Source organism: Misgurnus anguillicaudatus, chromosome 16, assembly GCF_027580225.2.
Source record: "Misgurnus anguillicaudatus chromosome 16, ASM2758022v2, whole genome shotgun sequence".
Lineage (NCBI taxonomy): Eukaryota > Metazoa > Chordata > Actinopteri > Cypriniformes > Cobitidae > Misgurnus > Misgurnus anguillicaudatus.
The window spans coordinates 28,155,206-28,176,033 of NC_073352.2; the positions used below are offsets into that span (position 1 = coordinate 28,155,206).

The following is a 20,828-nucleotide window of genomic DNA, read 5'->3' on the forward strand; positions in this document are numbered from 1 at the left end:
AGTCGCATTCAAGAAATACATAGATTTTATAAAATTTTATAATATTATTTTAGAATTGATTATGTTATATTCATATTCTCACATTATACTTAAATATATTGATTTAACTATTCAACACTACTTTTCTAAAGTTTAAGGAAACATGACAGAAATGTTTCTCTTGATTTTAAATCTTCTATTTTTTTTAGACAAAAATGTACTATAATTGTGCCAACATATCCATTTATTTCATTAGAAAGCTTTAAATCATTTTTTGCAGGGATTTTTTGTAAATGCATGACTTGGACTAAATAATAAAGCAAAATTAGCCGATAAGAGGCCAAAATAGTTTTCAACGTCTTCAATACTGTTTTAAGAACCTCAAGAAGAGGACATTTATTCAAACAAACAGAGCAAAGTGTTGTTTTTTATTCATTTTATGCTTCACAGTACAGTATGTTAGTCTCAGAAGCCTTGAAAATGCTGATGTTACAACGCTGTCCTGCAATTCACAGAATTAAGAACAAAATCACGTCTTTAAAACAAAACTGTGTCTTTTGAACATGACAGTGGCTTTAAAACTACAGAATAGTGATGTTAAGAGCAGTAAGAGAGTCGTGTCTTTAAAACTGAACAGTGTAAGTTTATAGTTTCTGAATTGTTAAGATTTTTCTTTGGCATTTCATCCCTCTCTCTGTCAGTGTTTGGTAGCATAGAAAAGACCCCAGCGTTGATCTCCAGTCTCACAGCGCTGTAGTTTTTCTCTCCATCCATTTATGATAACATCATAGTCTTCCCTGGAAAACTCCTGCAGAAGAGACGGATGTTTATTCCTTTATAGCAATATTCAGATTTATGGACACTATAACAATCTGAAAGTGAACATGTTTGTCAAGTATGGTACTCGTACTCCAAATGTGACCTCTGCATTTAAAACGTCCACTGTGTAGATTTTAGCAGCATCTAGGGGTGAGATTGTTGATTGCAACCAATGGCTCAATGGACAGCTCACCCAGTCTGATCTCATGAGAATTCGTACATATTTTATGAATGCATACGAATATAGTCTTGCAAAAACATATGATTATCATAAAAACAATAACAAAACCATTATTATCTACATACACCTTGAGTTTTGTTTTTAGAGTTCTGACCCGAGACCCAAGTGAGTTCACGAGGCGCGTATAATTGCTGCCTCGGGTAATTTAAAATAAATGTGTTTTTGGCGAACGATCCCGAGAAGAAACAAACTCTCTTGCGTGTGTATATTGAGTCCTTTTCCAACCACGCCTCTGTTTACCAAGAACGCTTGCGATATTGTGTGGCTGGTGGTTAACTTTCATTGAGCTAGACCTGTCAATCAACTTTGAATGCACACTGCAACCGTTACCTTGGGGAACCTGGGCAGTATGTTGAAACAGTAAATAAAGAGCGGGACATGTTTAACTTTTTATATTAAGAAGTTATGAAATAATAAGTTACTGTTATACTGAGATAGGCATGTGCCCGCGTGCACTGAAAGCCAGCTGGCAGCGCGGAGTTCCCATAGCTTATTTTTTTGCTATGTGCGCAGATATTATAAGCTCGTCTCGTTAGGTATTCCTGACATGCGTTTATTTAAAGTAACAGCAGCGTAAACGCCGTTTATAAAATATTAGAAGATCATACTAACTAAATTTGTATTTACCCGAGACTTAAAGGCAGGGTAGGCAGGAATTATCTAAAAAACTTTTTTACAAATTTGTTTAAACTGTCTTTATATACAAATGCATAATTAAAATGTAAGAACTCTGAAAAAGAGAGTATAAAACTCGAGTGTCTGTAGACCTCTCACGACTGTGTTAAACACAGTTAATTATTTCCATCCGGGACGAAAAGTATGATTAGCTTGCTCAAATATCACTCTCTCTCGCGACCATGGCTCCACCCGTTGCTATGGGATCTGCCCAGACATGCGCACACCCGATTGATTTGAACGTGCACAAGGCAATAGGAAGAGCAAAAGTACAGCAGAGAAATAGCATTCACAACTCACAGAAACTGCATTCACATCTTACAGTACCTGCATATCCAGTCAGCGAAGGCAAAAAAGGAATAAACGAAGCAATCAAACGAGAGTAAATATCGCGTGGCTTTTCCTCGAGTCGATGATGCGGTAGCGGTATTGTCGGCGGAGTGTAGTCCTCGTCAGAGTCAACAATGCTTTCATCACAGAAACTCTTCCATGCAAAACACTGGCTTAATAGTGACTACTAAAAGCCATCCGTTTATAAAAGCCATCTGTTTATATTCCTAGTGATAAAGTTAGGTGTATTATTTAGGGCTGGGACTCGATTAAAAAAATTAATCTAATTAATTAGAGGCGTTGTAATTAATTAATCGAAATTAATCGCATTTTAATCACATAAAAATATTTGACCTGAGAACATTGAGAAGTTATTTTTTTACATGGATTTTTAGTATACCATGAATAATGACTGAATACATAAGCTTAAGCAACAAAATATTGTTTATTTTTGTTCAACTAAGTCGTTTTACTCGGAGTCGGGCTAATGTCCACGCTAGCTGCTATATGTTTTGTGTTTTTATAGTTCGATAACGAAAATATAACGAGGCTTAAACTAACTTGCGTGTTCTGAGCAGGTGTTGTCATTGAACAGGCTGTAAACTGTTGGCTAAGTTACAGACACTCGTGAAAAACTGATGGTGATTATCTGGGAAACATTCTCTAACAGCAGTCAAGTTGTCATTGTTTGTTTGTGTCAAAGTTGTGCATTTGTTGTAACATTAAAACAGGAGATCAGACTTACTCTGTGCTGCTTAAAGTGATGCTCGGAGCTCCATTCCTCTATGGGTGTGTGCGAGGCTATGCTTTTTTTATTGGTTGTTGCGTTAAATCTTACCCAGATACAACAGTGCTATTTTCCTATTGGCTATTGTGTAGCTTCTTTCTTTATTTTTTGATTGGCTGATAGAACTCCAGGGGAGACGGACTTGATAGAGAGAGCGGTGCGGCCAGATACATTTTGAGCGCTGAAGCATATTAAATATATGATAAATAGGTTTTAGTGTGGCTGGAGTGCATGACTGAAGACTGAAAGCGCGGCTATCATCAGACCAGCCCTCGCAACCTTAAAACACTACCGGCCCACCGGGAAAAGTCCCCCCTCTCTCGATTGCCACTCCGCCACTGCACGGGGCCAACCAAAGCGATCTCATCAGCTTCTTCATTCATGTTCACTGTGGTTTGTTGTGGTCTGAAGTCATAAACGCTAGTTGGTGCTCAAGTATAAACGGTCCGCCGAAACTCATCCAATAAGAAATGTTCCGCGGTGCAACAATAAGTGCGATTAAAATGCGTTAAAAATTTTAACGCGTTATTTTTTGTGTAATTAATTAATCTTAATTAACGCGTTAAAGTCCCGGCCCTAGTATTATTACATGTGATTGTGACTTGATGTTATTACATGCACCGCGCTCCTTCCTCTCCGCTTGTCTGAGGTAATTCGCGCGGTCATATGTTTTGGGGGCGTGGCTTAAGAAGAAACCCAGAAGGGAGGGGGTGGAGTGAATGGAAAAATTAGCTGTGTTTAAAACAGTGGTGAGAGGTCTACAGACACTCGATTTTTATACTCTCTTTTTCAGAGTACTTACATTTTACTTATGTATTGATATATAAAGACAGTTTAAACAAATTTGTAAAAAAGTTTTTTTAGATAATTCCTGCCTATCCTGCCTTTAAGAAAAGTTAAATGTTAAAGTTGATGCTAAATGAGAATGCAGTAACGTTACTACTGATAGTAATAATATTAACAGTAATAATAGAATGGTTACATTTTATAATAAGGGTTCATGAATCACAATGAATTTATTTTTACTTCAGTCTGAACTAATGCTGAGTAAATGCATGTACTAATCATAAACTAATGAAGAGTCATCATTAAGTACAACATGACATGTTTTTTAGTTAATGTATTAATAAACAATGATTTCATGTGAGTCATTTTGTAGTTAATGATGACTCTTCATTAGTTTATGATTAGCTCTAGGGCTGGATCAATAAAGAGCGGGACATGTTTTTATATTAATAAGGAGTTATTATTCAGTTTGATTTACTTTTATTTTACTTCTTTAATATTAATATATTTTATTTGTTTAAGGTGAATAATGCCCCTTTTGCACTGTTTATGTTAGGCTGAATTTATGTTGGACTTGTTTTTATGTGATTTGTTATATTTTCCTTGGCACTGGCACTGTTTGTGTATTTGTTTAATTGAGAAAATGCTTCAATAAAATGTTGGCATTAATAGCAGATGTTACATTTATTATTTGTAAAAAAAATCATTAGACTATTCGATTAATCGAAAAAATAATCGATAGATTAATCGGTTGAAAAAATAGTCGAAATTTGCAGCTCTAATAATGTCATTAATGACTCATGTCGTTCCAAACTCGTAAGACCTCCGTTCATCTTCGGAACACAGTTTAAGATGTTTTATATTTAGTCTGAGAGCTTGTTGACCCTTCATTGAAAATCTACGTAAGGTATACTGTCCAGAAAGGTCATAAAAACATCATCAAAGTAGTCCATGTGACATCAGTGGGTCAGTTAGAATGTGTTGAAGCATCGAAAATACACTTTGGCAATTGGTCCAAAAAAAACAAAAATGTATTTCGCATTGTCTTCTCTTCCGCTTATGTTGTGGAGCGCATGCGCGAGACTAAAGTCACGTGACTGCAGTGATGCGGATGACGTGTTATCCTCATACATGTTTGCGAAGTTTTTTTTTCAAACTTACAGCGTGCATCTCCCTTAGATTGTAAACGAAGCCCGGGTGCACAAAAAAACAAAAACAGCTGGGCCGCACCAGATAACACGTCAGCCACGTCACTGCAGTCATGTGACTTTAGTCTCGCGCATGCGCTTCACAACAGATGGGAAGAGAAGACAATGCTGAACAAAGTCGTAATTTTTGTTATTTTTGGACCAAAATGTATTTTCGATGCTTTAACAAATTCTAACTGGCCCACTGATGTCACATGGACTACTTTGATGATGTTTTTATTACCTTTGGACAGTATACTGTACGTAGATTTTCAATGGAGAGTCAGAAAGCTCTCGGACTAAATATAAAACATCTTAAACTGTGTTCCAAAGATAACCGAAGGGAACGACATGAGGGTGAGTCATTAATGACACAATTTATTTTAAGTACTGTTATAAATGAAATTAAAAGAAGTAAAAGTTAGGTTAAAAAAAACTGTGATAAAGTAAAGATACTTAGAAAATGTACACGATTAAAGTAAAAATTAGGGATGCACCAATACAAAATTTGTGAGCCGATACTAATATTCGTTTATTTAGAATAACTTCTTTTTTATGGAAAGAAATCAGACTCAATATTATTAACAAATACATGCACAGTTATCTTTGAACTGGATGCATGTTACAAATGTATTTTACTATCCACGAACAAATGTCTTTAGATTTGAATATGTGAAATTCAGAATTTGAATGAACGTGTATCGATTTGTACAAATGTACAAATACACATGTTTTATTGTGTATTCAAATATCATAATTTGCGCGTGCAAAAAGGGAGATGTGCATTTGTGGATCAGATGACACGCGTGCATTAATCCCGCTCTGTTCATTTGTATATTGAGACTTTCATTTCGCTGTTTAAAGCATTTTATGAGCCAAATACAAACAACTATTAATGAATGAACTAAAAAGATGTCTTTGATTTTGTGTCTGCGAATTTTAATATTTACGTGAATGTGCATCGATTTGTACAAACAGAGACATATTTGTGAATTCAGTTGCCATATTTCGTATCATTATTTCACAATTTGTGCACGCAAAAAAGAGGATGCGCATTTGTGGATCAGGCGACGCGCGTGCATTAATCCTGTTCTGTTCATACGAGTTTTGAGACTTAAGTTGCGTGGTTTGCATTGAAAGATCCACGAGCACAGATGTGCTATGAAAACAGTCACCACTAGGTGTCAGTCTAACAGGGTTTCACACATGGCGGTGAATTCTGTTTTCTGTGTTTCCCTTTAGTCTGGTGTTTTTATAGCATTACGTTTATTATCTATATATATTAAATGTTTTAATGGCTTGGCTACTGAGATGTGTTTTTGTGTGCATGTATGTAATGTATCTTTATTGTCCTTTAATGGTAAGTCAATTATTTTTACAGTATAATTCACTTCATTTTAAAAAGTAATACTTTCATGTATTAAACTATACCATTTATTAAATATTTCATAATTTTCCTATTTTCTATTATTTCTTTTTACCTTATATATATAGCCTACGTGTTTGTTCTACAATTATTGTGTTACATGCATAAAAATTAATATGCCCCAGCCTGTTTATATATAAATAACACTTCACATCATGGGTTTGTGCTATATTTATTAAGAATGTCCACATAATAATTATTAAAACAATTTTATTAAAACAGGTTATAAATAATACCAAAATAGAAAACTGGGGAAAGTATGAAATATTTAATAAACTGTATTATATAATACGTTAAATTATTATTTTTTTTTTTGTATAAACCATTCAAATCTTTAGTCTTTATAAATATATAAAAACATACCGTGATAAAAACGCTACACTAAAGGGAAGGGAACAGACTTTGACAGAACACCAGAAATCAGTTGCTTTGCTTAGGACCTATGCTGTTATCTCCAACGCCAAACAATGTATAATCTGATATAGGAGTCTAAATTTAATTAAGATCCTAAATCAGATTATACGTTATTTAAGGTTATGTGAATAATAGCCTATATTTAAGCACTTATAGAATATTGTATTAACAAAGTACTTATACACACTTTGAAGTGCTGAACTGCTGATCGGTTCATAAATTATGAACGAAAACATGATTTATAAACGTACATAATTAGTATGATATAAATTGTAAAAAGTCTGTTGCCTGTTGTTAAAAGCGCTCCTCAGGCTTCGTCTTTGGGTCGTCAGAGGGATTACTCGCCCGAATATTAACATTTACTAAATTTCCCATCGGCCCGTACCTGAGACTGATTGCGCGCATCGCCTGTTCTTCATTTGGTGGACTTTATTTATTTCATTTAGATCTTCATTTAGATCTCACCAAACCTGTTCGGTGCGAAGTCTTGCTTTGCCATACGTTGCTGAGCGTTTCTTTGCCTATCTTTACTTGGATTTATATATCCCGACTGTTTATTGGATTAGTATAATCTAATAAAAATGTAATGTACTGTCACCCATATCAGGAAAGGCAGTAAGGATCCTGATCTGAGTGACAGTACATTACACACACGGTAACGTTTTTTTTTATTAAGCTCCTAAATCAAATTACTGATTAAATTACAAATAATGTCACTGAACTAGTTTTGTAGCGGTGTCGGACTTTCCCTTACGGTGATTTTGCGTGGCGCTGTATGCAATTTTACGGCCTTTATTTACTAAAAATATAATTTAAATCCAGAACAACGAGGTACACTAGAAGTTGGGTGCTATGCCTTAACCCTTATGAGAAGAAACATCATCAACACAAGCTACTACAGCTACATTTAAACAAAAATACATAAATAAATTAAAGAACATGGTTTAGGCTTGTTAAGTGCAAATTTTCAGAGCATCGGTATACAGAACACTGCGCTGTAAATGTACAAAACGAATGCAATACACAAGCACTGTATATTAAATTAGGCCATTTTCAATAATATATTAGTATTCTCATGAAATGCGTACAAATAACACGCAGTTTGATTATCGTGCAATACATAGGCTACATAAAATTACAATTTTGAGTGAATATGTTACGCAAGTCCTTCCTGTTCCCTTATGGCTCATCTATTCGTGTTTTTTTAATAATTGGTTTCTCATTTGTTTTTTACCATTGTCTCTTGGGTTTGGGGTTAGAGTAAGTTTTTGTAAAATAAAATGATATCCAAACCCAATCGGCAATGGTTTAAAAAACAGACAAAAAAACAACGACACCAAACGATGCGCCATTTAAGTGAACGGGAAGGACTAGCATATGCACGCAAAATGGAATTTGGCGTAGGCTATGTATTGCACGATAATCACACTGATTGCTATTCATACGCATTTGATGATAATAGGTTGATTAGATAAATTAATGTTTATCTATAAAGTATGAAAACGAATGAATCAGTATTTTGGCTAAATTAAGATGGATCATTTCAAGATCATTTTCAGTCATTTAGATTTTGTCATCATTTCAGAACAAGCTTATTCTATCTATAACAACTTACATTATATCATGTGTGTTTCTTGAATATATGTTGAAAATATATATAAAAAAGTACAAAATAAAATCGTTCAGCTCATGGGGAGTGAACAAAAAGACGTTAAAGTCTCTCCGCAAGGACGTGCTGAAACTGTCGAGTCGACAGATGATCATCATGCTTAAAATGTTTCACCCAGAAATTAATAATGAAAACTTGAATATCTAAATGCCCAGGTAAGAGTCAAGTGTTCAGTCAGTTCACTATAAAGAAAAAAGCCAACGACATTGGCTGCAGCTTCCTCATCCACGGGCGGATGTTGCAGATACACAAAGAAAAAACTATAAAGGTTTAAATGCTGGTAAAAAACGTCAATTATATTATGGCATTTTATATTTGTGTTGATCAGTTAAAGTTATTTTAATCTTTAATACTGCATCTGCAGACAATCTGCAGACGACGCTATCATTCTATTATCTCAGTTTCACTTTCTCACGCATTCACTGTAGCCAGGCCCGGATTAACACAGTGAAGTGCCCCCCCCATATATTTTATTTATTTATTTATTATTTTAAACTAGTCATTCAGGGCTCCAGACTAACGTTTTTGTTATTAGGAGCAATGTAGCCCCTGACTGAAAATTTTAGGAGCGCTAGCAGAAAATTTAGGGCACACCTTAAATAAGCCTACAATGCAATATTTTGACATTTTCCCAAAATAACTGCATTACTGAAAAATACTAAATAGACTTAACTATGCAGGTTCTGCACATGTCATCATTATGCACAATTAATGAAACTTTCAGAATAGTAAGTTATGAATCAAAGATTCATACAACCCCCTTAACTAGGCATAAGATAGGCTACATATAGGCTACAATAAGTTATATCTACATGCTTGTATCCTTTACACGTTTCTCATCTTTTATCTAGTTTTCCTTGGGCACTGATGTAGACCTTTATTCTCGTCTATAATGTTTTTAGTGTTAATGTAGGCTAAAAGTTGTCCGGCTCTCTTTATCTCTCATCGCTGTAATGTTTAACCGGCGCGGTTCTGAGTGCGATGTGTTAACTTTACCAGGGCTGCGTAGATCCATCGGTAAAATCAACCGAGCGCATGGTGACATAAAACGATATACGCGATTACGCGTCATGCAATTGAGCGGTTAAAACCCGATCGTGCACATGCTCGAGTACTTGTAAAAACGTTTTGGCCGCAGTCTGGAGACCTTGGTGACCCCCTATTGCCTGGGGCACTCGCCCAATATTGACAATCCAGCCCTGGCTGTAGCCTGTGATTTAACGAAATGACCCTCTTACCAATTTATTTGGCCTTCATTATACATGTATGATGTGAAAAACAAGAAGGTCATAGCTAGTTTCATTAATTTAACGTAAAAAGCGCCGTGGTTGCATTCATGCGGTTGGCTTGTCAGTGCGGTAGGATTGCGTTAATTAGTAGGTCCAAAGCAACTGATTTCAGGTGTTCTGTCAAAGTCTGTTCCCTTCCCTTTAGTGTAGCGTTTTTATCACGGTGTGTTTTTATATATTTATAAAGACTAAAGATTTGAATGGTTTATACAAAAAAAACCCAATAATTTAATGTATTCTATAATACAGTTTATTAAATATTTCATACTTTCCCCAGTTTTCTATTGTGGTATTTTTATAACCTGTTTTAATAAAATTGTTTTAATAATTATTATGTGGACATTCTTAATAAATACATAAATATAGCACAAACCCATGATGTGAAGTGTTATTTATATATAAACAGGCTGGGGCATATTAATTTGTATGCATGTAACAAAATAATTGTAGAACAAACTCGTAGGCTATATATATAAGGTAAAAGGAAATAATAGAACAATTATGAAATATTTTAATAAATGGTATAGTTTAATACATGAAAGTATTACTTTTTAAAATGTTTTAAATTGAAAAAATAATTGACTTACCATTAAAGGACAATAAAGATACATTACATACATGCACACAAACACATCTCAGTAGCCAAGCCATTAAAACATTTAATATATATAGATAATAAACGTAATGCTATAAAAACACCAGACTAAAGGGAAACACAGAAAACAGAATTCACCGCCATGTGTGGAACTCCGTTGGACTGACACCTAGTGTTGACTCTTTTCGTGGCACATCTGTGCTCGTGGATCTTTCGGTGCAGACCACGCAACTTGAGTCTCGAAACTCGTATGAGCAGAACAGGATTAATGCACGCGCGTCGCCTGATCCGCAAATGCGCATCCTCTTTTTTGCGTTCACAAATTGTGAGGTAATGATACGGGATATGCCGACTGAGTTCACGGGTATGTCTCTGTTTGTGCAGGTGGATGCACATTCACGTAAATATAAAAATTCGCAGACACAAAATCAAAGACATATTTTAGTTTATTCATTGATAGTTGTTTGTATTTGGCTCATAAAATGCTTTAAACAGCGAAATGAAAGTCTCAATATACAAATGAACAGAACGGGATTAATGCATGCGTGTCACCTGGTCCGCGGGTGCACATCTCCCTTTTTGCACGCGCGAATTGTGATGTTTGAATACACAATAAAACATGTGTATTTGTACATTTGTACAAATCGATACACGTTCATTCAAATTCTGAATTTCACATATTCAAATCTAAAGACATTTGTTCGTGGATAGTAAATACATTTGTAACATGCATCCAGTTCACAGATAACTGTGCATGTATATATTAATAATATTGAGTCTGATTTCTTTCCATACTTTTTATACCGAAAGTTATACAGATAATATTGTTTTTTACTTCTTGGTTGAAATTGTTATGTTGTGAAATCCTAGAAGTGCAGAGCGTATTTTGTCATTGTAACCCAATTTAAAATAATCACACAGTTTATTGTTTTCATCCTCACCTTTTGATTGTCAGGATATAATCTGCCCTGAACATCGGCTGTTGTAAAACAGTCGGCATAATTGGAATAAAAGCTTTTATCTGCCGATACTAATTATAGGAGGATATATCAGTGCATTCATACTTCACGCCTCTGCAACAATAAGCTACTTTTTACTTTTGTAGATTTTCATTGCTGAATGACCTTGATGTTGTACAAAGGCTCATGCTATAAAAGCTTGTGGTATGAGGGGAGTGAAGATTTAAGCCAGGAGTTGCTTTCTGACACAGATAATGTGAATGATTTGTATTATAAAAGACTGAAAGTGTGCTCATAATGTGTATGCGAGTGAATGTTTCACCTGTATGAAGTCGTCTTTCATCTCCTCTGCTCTCTGTAATTCAGACTTTATGACTTGAATGAACTGCTCTGTCCTGTCCAAAGCCTGAACATTTCTGAATCCCACCTCACTTAGAAACTACAACACAATATTACACAACATCATTACAACAAAGGCATAAACAAGCTTTGGTTTGGCACATGGTGACGTCAACATCACACACCAGATGGATAGTTAATCTGATCACAAACTTTATTAGGGTAAAGGTACTAATGTAACATTTTGTTTTTTTATCTGTGACGCACCTGTCCGTATCTATGAGGTGTGTAGAGGATATATCCCCTCTGATTCACATAATCCTGAAACGCCGGAGACCACGGCTCTTCGCCGCAGCAATAATCGCTGATCAGAAGTTTTCCACCGGGCTTTAGCCATGAATGAAACACAAACACAAAAACAATTTCTTTATTTCTGTTGTGCAACACAAACTAAAAGACAATCTCTAGGTTGTGAACACTACAGTAAATTGAGTCAGTATCAGTATCTAACACTAGTATAACTGACAAACCACCATTTTTACCTGGCTTTGCCATTATGTGTCCATCAGAGGACATGTATGTAAATGATCTTTGACCTATTATTTCCTCAAATCATTTTTCATGCCCACTTCATTTTCTTATTCTGCCATGAAGTTTGACTGTGCATACATGCAGTTCAGTAAAAATGCAAAGACTTGTTTTTATAAGGTAAGTATTGTCATCTCATATGTCACCCTGCCTGAAAACCCAGCTATTTACTGGTTTTCACAGAAAGGAGTCTTAGTAAACGTGTGAAAGGTTCACATGCACAGGTGTACAACATGCATTGCAGGCATGTGCACGAGCGTTCAGCTGTCGGTAGACTCACATAAAACTTTCTGAAGAGGTCAACTTTGTCCTTGATGTGCAGGATCGTGTCTCTGCTGTACACCACATCAAACGTGCAGTCAGGAAACCTTCTCTTCGTGGCATCTGACACCTCAAACTGCACCTGCAGAGGAAGGACATCAACGTATCTTGATCTCATGTGAGGAGGCATCCATGCAATGTCAACAAACTGAAACGATTGCCTGTATCATTACACTACATGAACAAGGTCAGTAAGTAATCCAATCACAAAGATAAAGTATTGTAGGTATATTCAAAATAAAATGTTTGTATTGTAATGCCTGACTTCTTTTTTAATTTCTTAAAATTGAAGGGAAGAGCTGAAATAGTTTTCTACCGTGTGAATTATACAAAAAATTATAGGGCTAGGTATTGTGACCAATTTGGCAATTCAATGCAATGCTTATTTATATGGTTCGATATTGAATCGGAGCCCGCATTTTACATGACGTAAAAGGTTGCAATCAAAACCTGTTCTATTAACAGTACAGCAAGTTAAATATGGTAAACACGTCTTAAATCTGTAAATTATAAAGTTATATGTGAAACAGAAGATGAGAGTTATAAATGCACACAGACAGCAGGTGGCGCTATGTGGTCTTGGCACCTGCATGTAATTAAAATACAAGAATATTCTTCTGTTCAGCCTCTTTTAATATAAATCAGATGAACATAAATGATGAATAGTACAGAAAACATACAAATGAAAGATAATAAAAATATAGATGATCTAAGATGTAAGAAAGGGGAAATACATACTCACATGAAAAACTAAAGTAGATACCATAGTATTTAAACAGTAAAGTGTAGTAATAATTCGCAAATCATCGACCAAGAAACCATTATGCACAAAGCAATGGCGGCCTCCACAGCTTAAAATGAGTATTACATGTTGGGATTTTTTGAAGTAATGAAAATATTGAATTTGTTTCTACCAATGGATTTAGTATTAGAAGGCAAATAAAGTATTAAAGCATACTAAAGCAACAATGAAAGTCTTCATTGTCGAGGTACGCTTTAAATATAAATGCGCAAAGCACACAAGGTGCACAAATTGAACAAAAAAGGACAGTCCAATTTTTCTGAAAATATACTCATTATTCAGCTCCCCTAGAGGTAAACATTTGATTTTTACCTTTTTGGAATCAATTCAGCCGATCTCCGGGTCTGGCAATACTACTTTTAGCATAGCTTAGCATAATCCATTGAATTTGATTAGACCATTAGCATCGCACAAAAATATAACCAAAGAGTTTCAATATTTTCCTTTTTAAAACTTGACTCTTCTGTAGTTACATTGTGTACTTAGACTGACGGAAAATTAAAAGTTGTGATTTTTTATAGGCAGATATGGCTAGGGACTATACTCGCATTTTGGTGTAATAATCAAGGACTTTGCTGCTGTAACATGGCTGCAGAAGGTGCAATGATATTACGCAGCAGCCGAACATAGTCCCCTTAGTAACTTTCTATAGAGACAGAGCGCAGTTATGCAAATTTGAAAACCACGGCCACCGGGGGGGGGGGGACAATCCAACCATCTTCATTAACTTTGTATTGTGAGAGGCCGCCTACTTGTCATTTCTGGCTTATAACAAAAAACAGAATAATCCCTAAAAGCTGCTGTGTGACAATGTGTACAGCTAAAAAACCAAAGAACCCAAAACTACGTTTTTATAAGCTGTCGAGCCTTAAGGAGAATAAAGTTGATCGCCGACTACGTTTCCCCCTAGTGGGCGCAGTTCTACTAATAGTAGTACTATGAAAAGTTGCCTGTTTCTATTTTTGATTCTTTAAACGCTCGACAGCTTATAAAAACGTATTTCTGTTTTTTTTTTGGCTTGTTAGCTGTACACCTTGTCACACAGCAGCTTTTAGGCATTATTCTGTTTTTATGTTTTATCTGTAAATGTTTTTATAAGCTGTCGACCCCAAAAAACGAGCGTTTAAAAACACAAAAGTGGAAACAGGCAACTTTTCATACTACTATTAGTGTGACTGCGTCCACTAGGGGGAAACTTAGTCGGCGATCCACTTTTTTCTCCTTAAAATCTGGGTTTTACGGCTCGACAGCTTATAAAAACTTATTTCCATTTTTATTGGCTTGTTAGCTGTACATATTGTCACACAGCAGCTTTTAGGCATTATTCTGTTTTTTGTTATAGGCTAGAAATGACAAGGAGGTGGCCTCTCGCAATCCAAAGTCAATGGAGACGGTTGGATTGTTTTCCCCCCGGTGGGCGTGGTTTTCAGGTTATGACACGCTGCACTCTGTCTCTATAGCAGAGGACTCTATTCGGGCAGTGCGCAATATCCCTACGCCTGCTGCAGCCATGCCACAGAAACAAAGTCCCTGATCACTACGCCAGAATGAGAGTATAGTTCCTAGACATATCTGCCTAGAAAATCACAACTTTAATTTTCCATCGGTCTTAGTACACGATGTAACTACAGAAGAGTTGAGTTTTAAACAGGAAAAATATTGAAACTCTTTGGTTATAGACGATGCTTATGGTCTAATCAGATTTAATGGATTCAACGGTAAAAATCAAACGTTTAACTCCAGGGGAGCTGGAAAATAAGCAATTTTTTTTTTTAGTGGACTGTCCCCTTATAATAAAAGTAAAAAAATCATAAAATTCATAAATCTTTTATCGACATCTTTAGAAATACAGACCATTACAGAAAATATTCACATCCCATAAAGTAAAACATACGCAGTAAAAATGGATTCAGGGATTTCCGGAATTGATCTGAATTAGTTTAATAGACGATTGATTAAAATTGGAGAATCAATCATTTTCACCCAGCCCAAGATATTCTGTTGAAAGAGCCACACGTCCATAAACCAACAAAGAGGTTGCTCGGGTGATCTGGGTGGCTACTTAGGTGAATGCTAGGTGGTTACTATGGTTACCATTATACCTGGTTAGAAACAATGTGAGATTTAGTTACTGACAGTGTCTAAAAAAACATGACTTACTAAAGGTAGTTTTTCTGTGACGGCTCTCTCCATGGCAATCTCCACCATGTTGGACGACAAGTCCATCCCCAGAACTTCAACACCAAAAGTCTGACATTAAAATATAACAATAAAACACACGCAGCTGCTGTTCAATTGATGTCCGATGGTGTTTGTTAGACACTGGTCAAGAAAACATGATCAACAGTTGTCACTGGGGAAGTACCCTTTAAAAACGTCCATTTAGGTACAGACATATACAGTACATGTGGTACCAAAATGTACCTTTAAGGTATCAATATGAACCCTTTAGGTGTAAAGATGTGTCTTTGGAAAGGGTACCGCCCCAATGACCATTTTTCTGATGGTGTAGCAGCACAAAAATCTGCCAGATGTCAGTCGCTGGTCACTCACCTTGGCCATGTAGAAATCTCCACCTCCAATACCACAGCCGACATCCAGAACCTTCTGTCCAGGGGTCAAGTTCAACATATCAACAAACTCCTGATGGGTTATAGATTAACATATCAGAGAGATTAAACAGAAAACAGACCATTAATGATTCACTCAAATTTAAAGATAACATGTCATGACATAAAAATAGGTCACAAATTTGGCCAAAAGGAGCAATTGGCAGGTTGCATGACAAATAAATTAAACAAACGTAGGGTACTTATATTTAAAGAAGCATATAATAATAATAATAATAATAAACAGGCAATTCCATGCAAATGTCAAACTGATTATGAAAAGTAAAGTTTACCAAAGTTACCCAAAGTTTTTAACAATATTGATATCTCAGACTCAGATGTCAATTTTTTGACCTATGCAAAGTCTCCATTAATGTTTTTAATGCATTATTTGCCATATTTACTGTGGTGTGATAGTTTCAGAATTGTCACAACCAAAAATGCTGTTTTTATTCATAAATGTGCATACAAAACTTAAAGGCTTATGGGTTATGTTTTATCATTGTTTAAAATGTTAACATACATAAAAGAAGCAAATAAAAGAACTGATATAAACATATGTAGTAAATAAATATTAAAATTATTAGAATGTGCATTGGCAGGCAACTCACAGACTCCGTGCGGGCACAGCACCATGTTGGAGACCACTAATTTAATGTATATGTATTAAAGGCATTCTCTAAAAATTATATTTTAAGTTTTGACTGTAAATGTCTCAAACTTTTTAAAAGTACTTATAAGGCAAATGTAATGATATTTAACAAAACTTTTAATGTGCAGAAAGATGAATATTTTCTTTTTTAGGGGCATATATTCTATATGTGCCTGCTTGTATAACATCTCACATACAAGAACCTGTATTGTGCACACGTAGATGTAATTTATACATTTTTCAAAATTTGAAACTCCTGACCTTAGTAGTGCTCAGCCCTCCTGTGCTGACGTATCCAGACCCAAACATCTTCTCATAACGTAAGATTCCTTTGTGCGTGTACTGCTGGTTATCCAGAAACTGCTGGAAGGTTGAGAATCCAGCCTGATGCTGCTCGACCACATCACGACGAACCTTCTGCATGAGCCAGCACAGCTGATTCTGATTCTTCTTCATCTAGAACATGAGAACGTTCTTTATCGGTTCTTCATATTTATACATTTTGCAGGTGCTTTTACAGTGGCGGCCAGTGCCTTCTTTTTTCGAGGGTACACGATGCAAAGTTCGTCACAACATTCGTAATTTCATAATATGTGTTCTGCGCGTTGCGTGATCCTATGTGCATCACGTGTCTTAGTGCCTGCTGCAGACGCGTCTAAAGGGTTTATGATAAAAGAGAAGCTCGCGTTTGCCAGATACTCACATAATCTCATACGTAATCAAAGTTTACTGTTAAGGGAGTATCTTGCATGTATTTTGTGAATGTGAGCGTCTCTTTTATCGTAAACGGTTTTGACGCGTGTGCAGCACGCACTTATTTTGACAAAACATGGTTCACATGACGCAACAAACACATATTTTGAGCAACACTCATGACACTCCGAACACATATTTTGAATTTGCGCCACTCGGAAGAGCAGTCACGAGCCACCACTGCGCTTTTATCCAATGCATCACATTTAATACAGTTTTTTATTTTTATAAATACATGTGTTTCCTGGGATTTAAACCTATAACCTTTGTGCTGCAATCGCAATGCTTTACTAGTAGAACACATCAGCTTCTTTATTTCAGAGGTCTTTGTAACACTCCGACTGACTGGTTTACCTTGACGTACGTCTGAACGGTTTTGTTGAGCACTATGTCAAAACCATAGCATTTCTTTTGGCCTTTTTCTGATTCTTCCAGAAGCACTGATGTCATTAGGTGGTTGTAGTGGGCGGGAGTTCTGTATTGGGTGGGATTAAAATCTCGCTTGCTGTCACCTGTTTGGTTTAAAAGTCAAAAACTTTATTACAAAGAACTAGTAATTATTTAAAGCAAAAAACCAAAAATGTAACTCTTATAGTAAATTAATGCTATAAAAACAAACCAGCAAGATGCAAAGCGTTTTTTTTCTCGCACCTGACTGGTGAAAGCAGGACTCCCTGAAAAACAGGTACCCGCCTGGGCGGAGCCACCCGAGCATCTTCTCAGCCAATGACTTTAGCTCCTGATTGCTTATATACATCAACAGCCAATTAGAGAAGACCATGTCAAAACTAAAATAGAGGAAGAGAGAAGACAGAGAAATGGTAGGCGTAATTAAAAATGCTTTTGTTCTTTTATGCCTAATGTGGTCAACCATTAAACTATTATAATTCATTGCAAAACAGTTTGTTCATATTTAACCAACTAAAATATATATTTGTCACATGCAGACATTGTATACTGTAAGCATGGCTGTGAGCTCAATATTTATGAAATTATTAAATGACATGGGATATAAGTACATCATATGTTATAGATGTGAATTTATTCATTATAGTAAATAAAGCATATAGCTGTGTTGATATAAATGAAAAATGTTGGCAACCTGTGTTTAGGGAAGTCCAGTTGTGTGACATCAGCTTGGAGGAACTCAGCATTCCCTCTGTGACTGTTGTCCGCTTTGTTTTTTTCCACAAAGTTCTCCATGAAGTCCACTGCGGTCACGTGACGGGCCCGGCCAATTAGGTGTTGTGTGTAACGACTGCAGGGGTCAGAGGTCACGATGACAACAAAGAAAAAGAAGCCGTGTTTAAACAAACACACTGTCCTGACCAATTGCTACAAAAATATCAATTCATTAATTGAAAAAATGTTACTCTTACTAATCACTATATTACTGGACACATGTCAAATTCACTGTATTAGAGTAAAATCTTTTATTTTAATGAGTATCTATTAATCATTCAAATACTGGGCATGACGATTTTTACCCAAATATCAGTTTAGAGGAAGCGTGGGTCTAATGACAATCTAAAGGACAATCAATATTATCACTGACCCAATACCAGCTCCCAGTTCCAATACATCAGAACCAGCGAGACATGGAAGCATTGAGAGGATCTCTGGAAGCTCATGTTGGGTCAGCTGTTGGGCATTCGAGTCCAGCATCATCTCCTCGACTGTCGCAGATTTTGAATGTTCCTTCCAAAACTCCATCATAGGGTTCCTCTGAGTATCTAAAGAAATCAAACCAATCAGAAGATAATGACAATACTTTATCATTTACTTAACTATCCAGTATATAGCCATGTAGTGTATAGGGAGTAGAATTTGGTATTTCGCTTTCATTTTATTTAAAATAATTTGCATAATGTAACCAAAATGTTAAGCTACAAAACATATGTCAAGGTCAACACATTTATTCAAAGTTTTTCTCAGAAAGACTAAAGTCAGAAGTTTAAAAACTAAATGGCAGATGTTATTCAATTAAAATTCCTCATCATGATGATCACTATTTTCCTGCCTATTTTATAAATGTCCAATTAACATATAATTTGCATACAAGTTTACTTAGAAAACGAAACCATTGAAGAAAAGAGAATATAAAATGAAAAGTGAACTTTACAATTTTATTAGATTTTTGTCACTGCTATTGCATCAGCATTAATAAAAACCTTTGAATAAAATGCAGTTTCTTTTTCATGTTTGCCCTTTAATTGTAATATTGTCTTGCCTCGAGATTGTAGGGAAAATGACAAATCATCAATTTGACAGGGAAGGTGCATTATCACCTTTTAAATTAAAATAAAATAATTATTTTATTTTGGTACACATTTTGCGCACAGTTTTCTGTAATGAAATGGTGAATAAAAATGTAAAAAATAAAAAATGTAAAAATTAATTTTTATCATTTAATCAATTTATTTAAAATTGGCAGAAAGACCTTCCAAATGTTGCATCATACCATACTGAACAAAATATTGACACATGAAGATAGTATTTCTAAATACATTTGTCTTACCTTGGTCCATGATCAGTTATACAAAGTTAATAAAGTAAAATACAGCTAGAGATCAAACTCTAATGTTCCTGCGTGTTCCTCATGCCCGGCTATATATGGCTCACACAGCCCATAAATGCGAATGACCCATCCGGTGAGGGGAGGAGATACGCGCGCTTTACGCATACATAATAATGTTTATGAAATCTGGGAGTGTCATAACAGGATTTCCCACTTCTCTCTTACCTCGATCCTAGAGTCAGATACAGTAGGCTGCACGTGGACGCATGGGATGATGGGACGTGTCAGTGCTGGAAGAGTCCGAACATGAGCCCATATTCAAACACACACTCTGATTGGTGAAGAGGAAAAGAAAGCTCAGTGTCCTCTCCTCAGTACAGTTACTGCAATAGTAATTGTAGTGTAATACGGTAAGATAAACGTCCCTGGTGTGATAAATAAAGCTCAACTTGTGCATCGGCTTGTTTTGGAATGTGCTGACGCGCCTCCACGCGAGCTCTAGTGACGAGTGCGTGTTGCGCAATATTGCCTCATGCATTTAAACACGAGGGTTTACATTGAACAGCCATATACAGAACGTATATGTTCAGTCCTATATTGTGCTGTTTACAGTCGTTGTTTGTAGGATAGCTATAATGTAGTGGGTGTGCTGATTTAACTACATTTCATATTTCTAAAATGCAAAACTGATTTTTATCAGTTCCCAATCAGTTATTTATTATTCTCTGATCAAACTTGGTGAATGAAGCTCATTTTTATAAATGTAAATCTGTAATTTTAAGCAAGAAAGTACACTAAGAAAAAGGTAGGCTAAGGCTTACAAGAAGGTACAAAATTTATACCTAAAAGGTGCATATTACCTCAAATTGATCCATTAGAGGAACATATTGGTACCTCACATATCAAAAATTTTACATATTAGGACCTTTTGTCACAGTGGCAACTTTCATACCTTTTTTTAGGGTGTATGTACGCAGATGCAAATCCAGCTAGTCTATTCAATTCATGTTTATCAATACATAATAGGATATACATGTATTAGATTAAATATGATTGTTAAATCTAAGCACATTCTTATAGATAAGACATA

At 35.7% G+C, this 20,828-nt stretch overlaps 1 protein-coding gene and 1 long non-coding RNA gene across 2 annotated transcripts in view; one reads left to right on the forward strand and one right to left on the reverse strand.

The window, feature by feature from the left end:
- LOC141350069 (uncharacterized) overlaps window positions 1–13,906 on the forward strand; it is a 35,519-nt gene extending 21,613 nt beyond the window's left edge. The window contains exon 2 of the long non-coding RNA XR_012358014.1: window positions 13,429–13,906. This is a non-coding gene — a long non-coding RNA (uncharacterized lncRNA). The remainder of the gene's footprint in view (window positions 1–13,428) is intronic.
- Window positions 660–19,899, reverse strand: LOC129422452 (uncharacterized). Its single transcript, XM_073854437.1, has 12 exons — window positions 19,739–19,899; window positions 18,776–18,953; window positions 18,323–18,478; window positions 17,872–18,008; window positions 17,575–17,732; window positions 16,729–16,923; window positions 15,760–15,849; window positions 15,367–15,456; window positions 12,371–12,486; window positions 11,763–11,928; window positions 11,479–11,595; window positions 660–787 (listed from the first exon to the last, which is right to left on the reverse strand). Exons 1-12 carry the CDS (start codon window positions 19,746–19,748, stop codon window positions 677–679), a joined length of 1,524 nt encoding a protein of 507 aa, XP_073710538.1. The 5' UTR covers window positions 19,749–19,899; the 3' UTR covers window positions 660–676.
- Window positions 19,900–20,828: the final 929 nt, after the last annotated feature.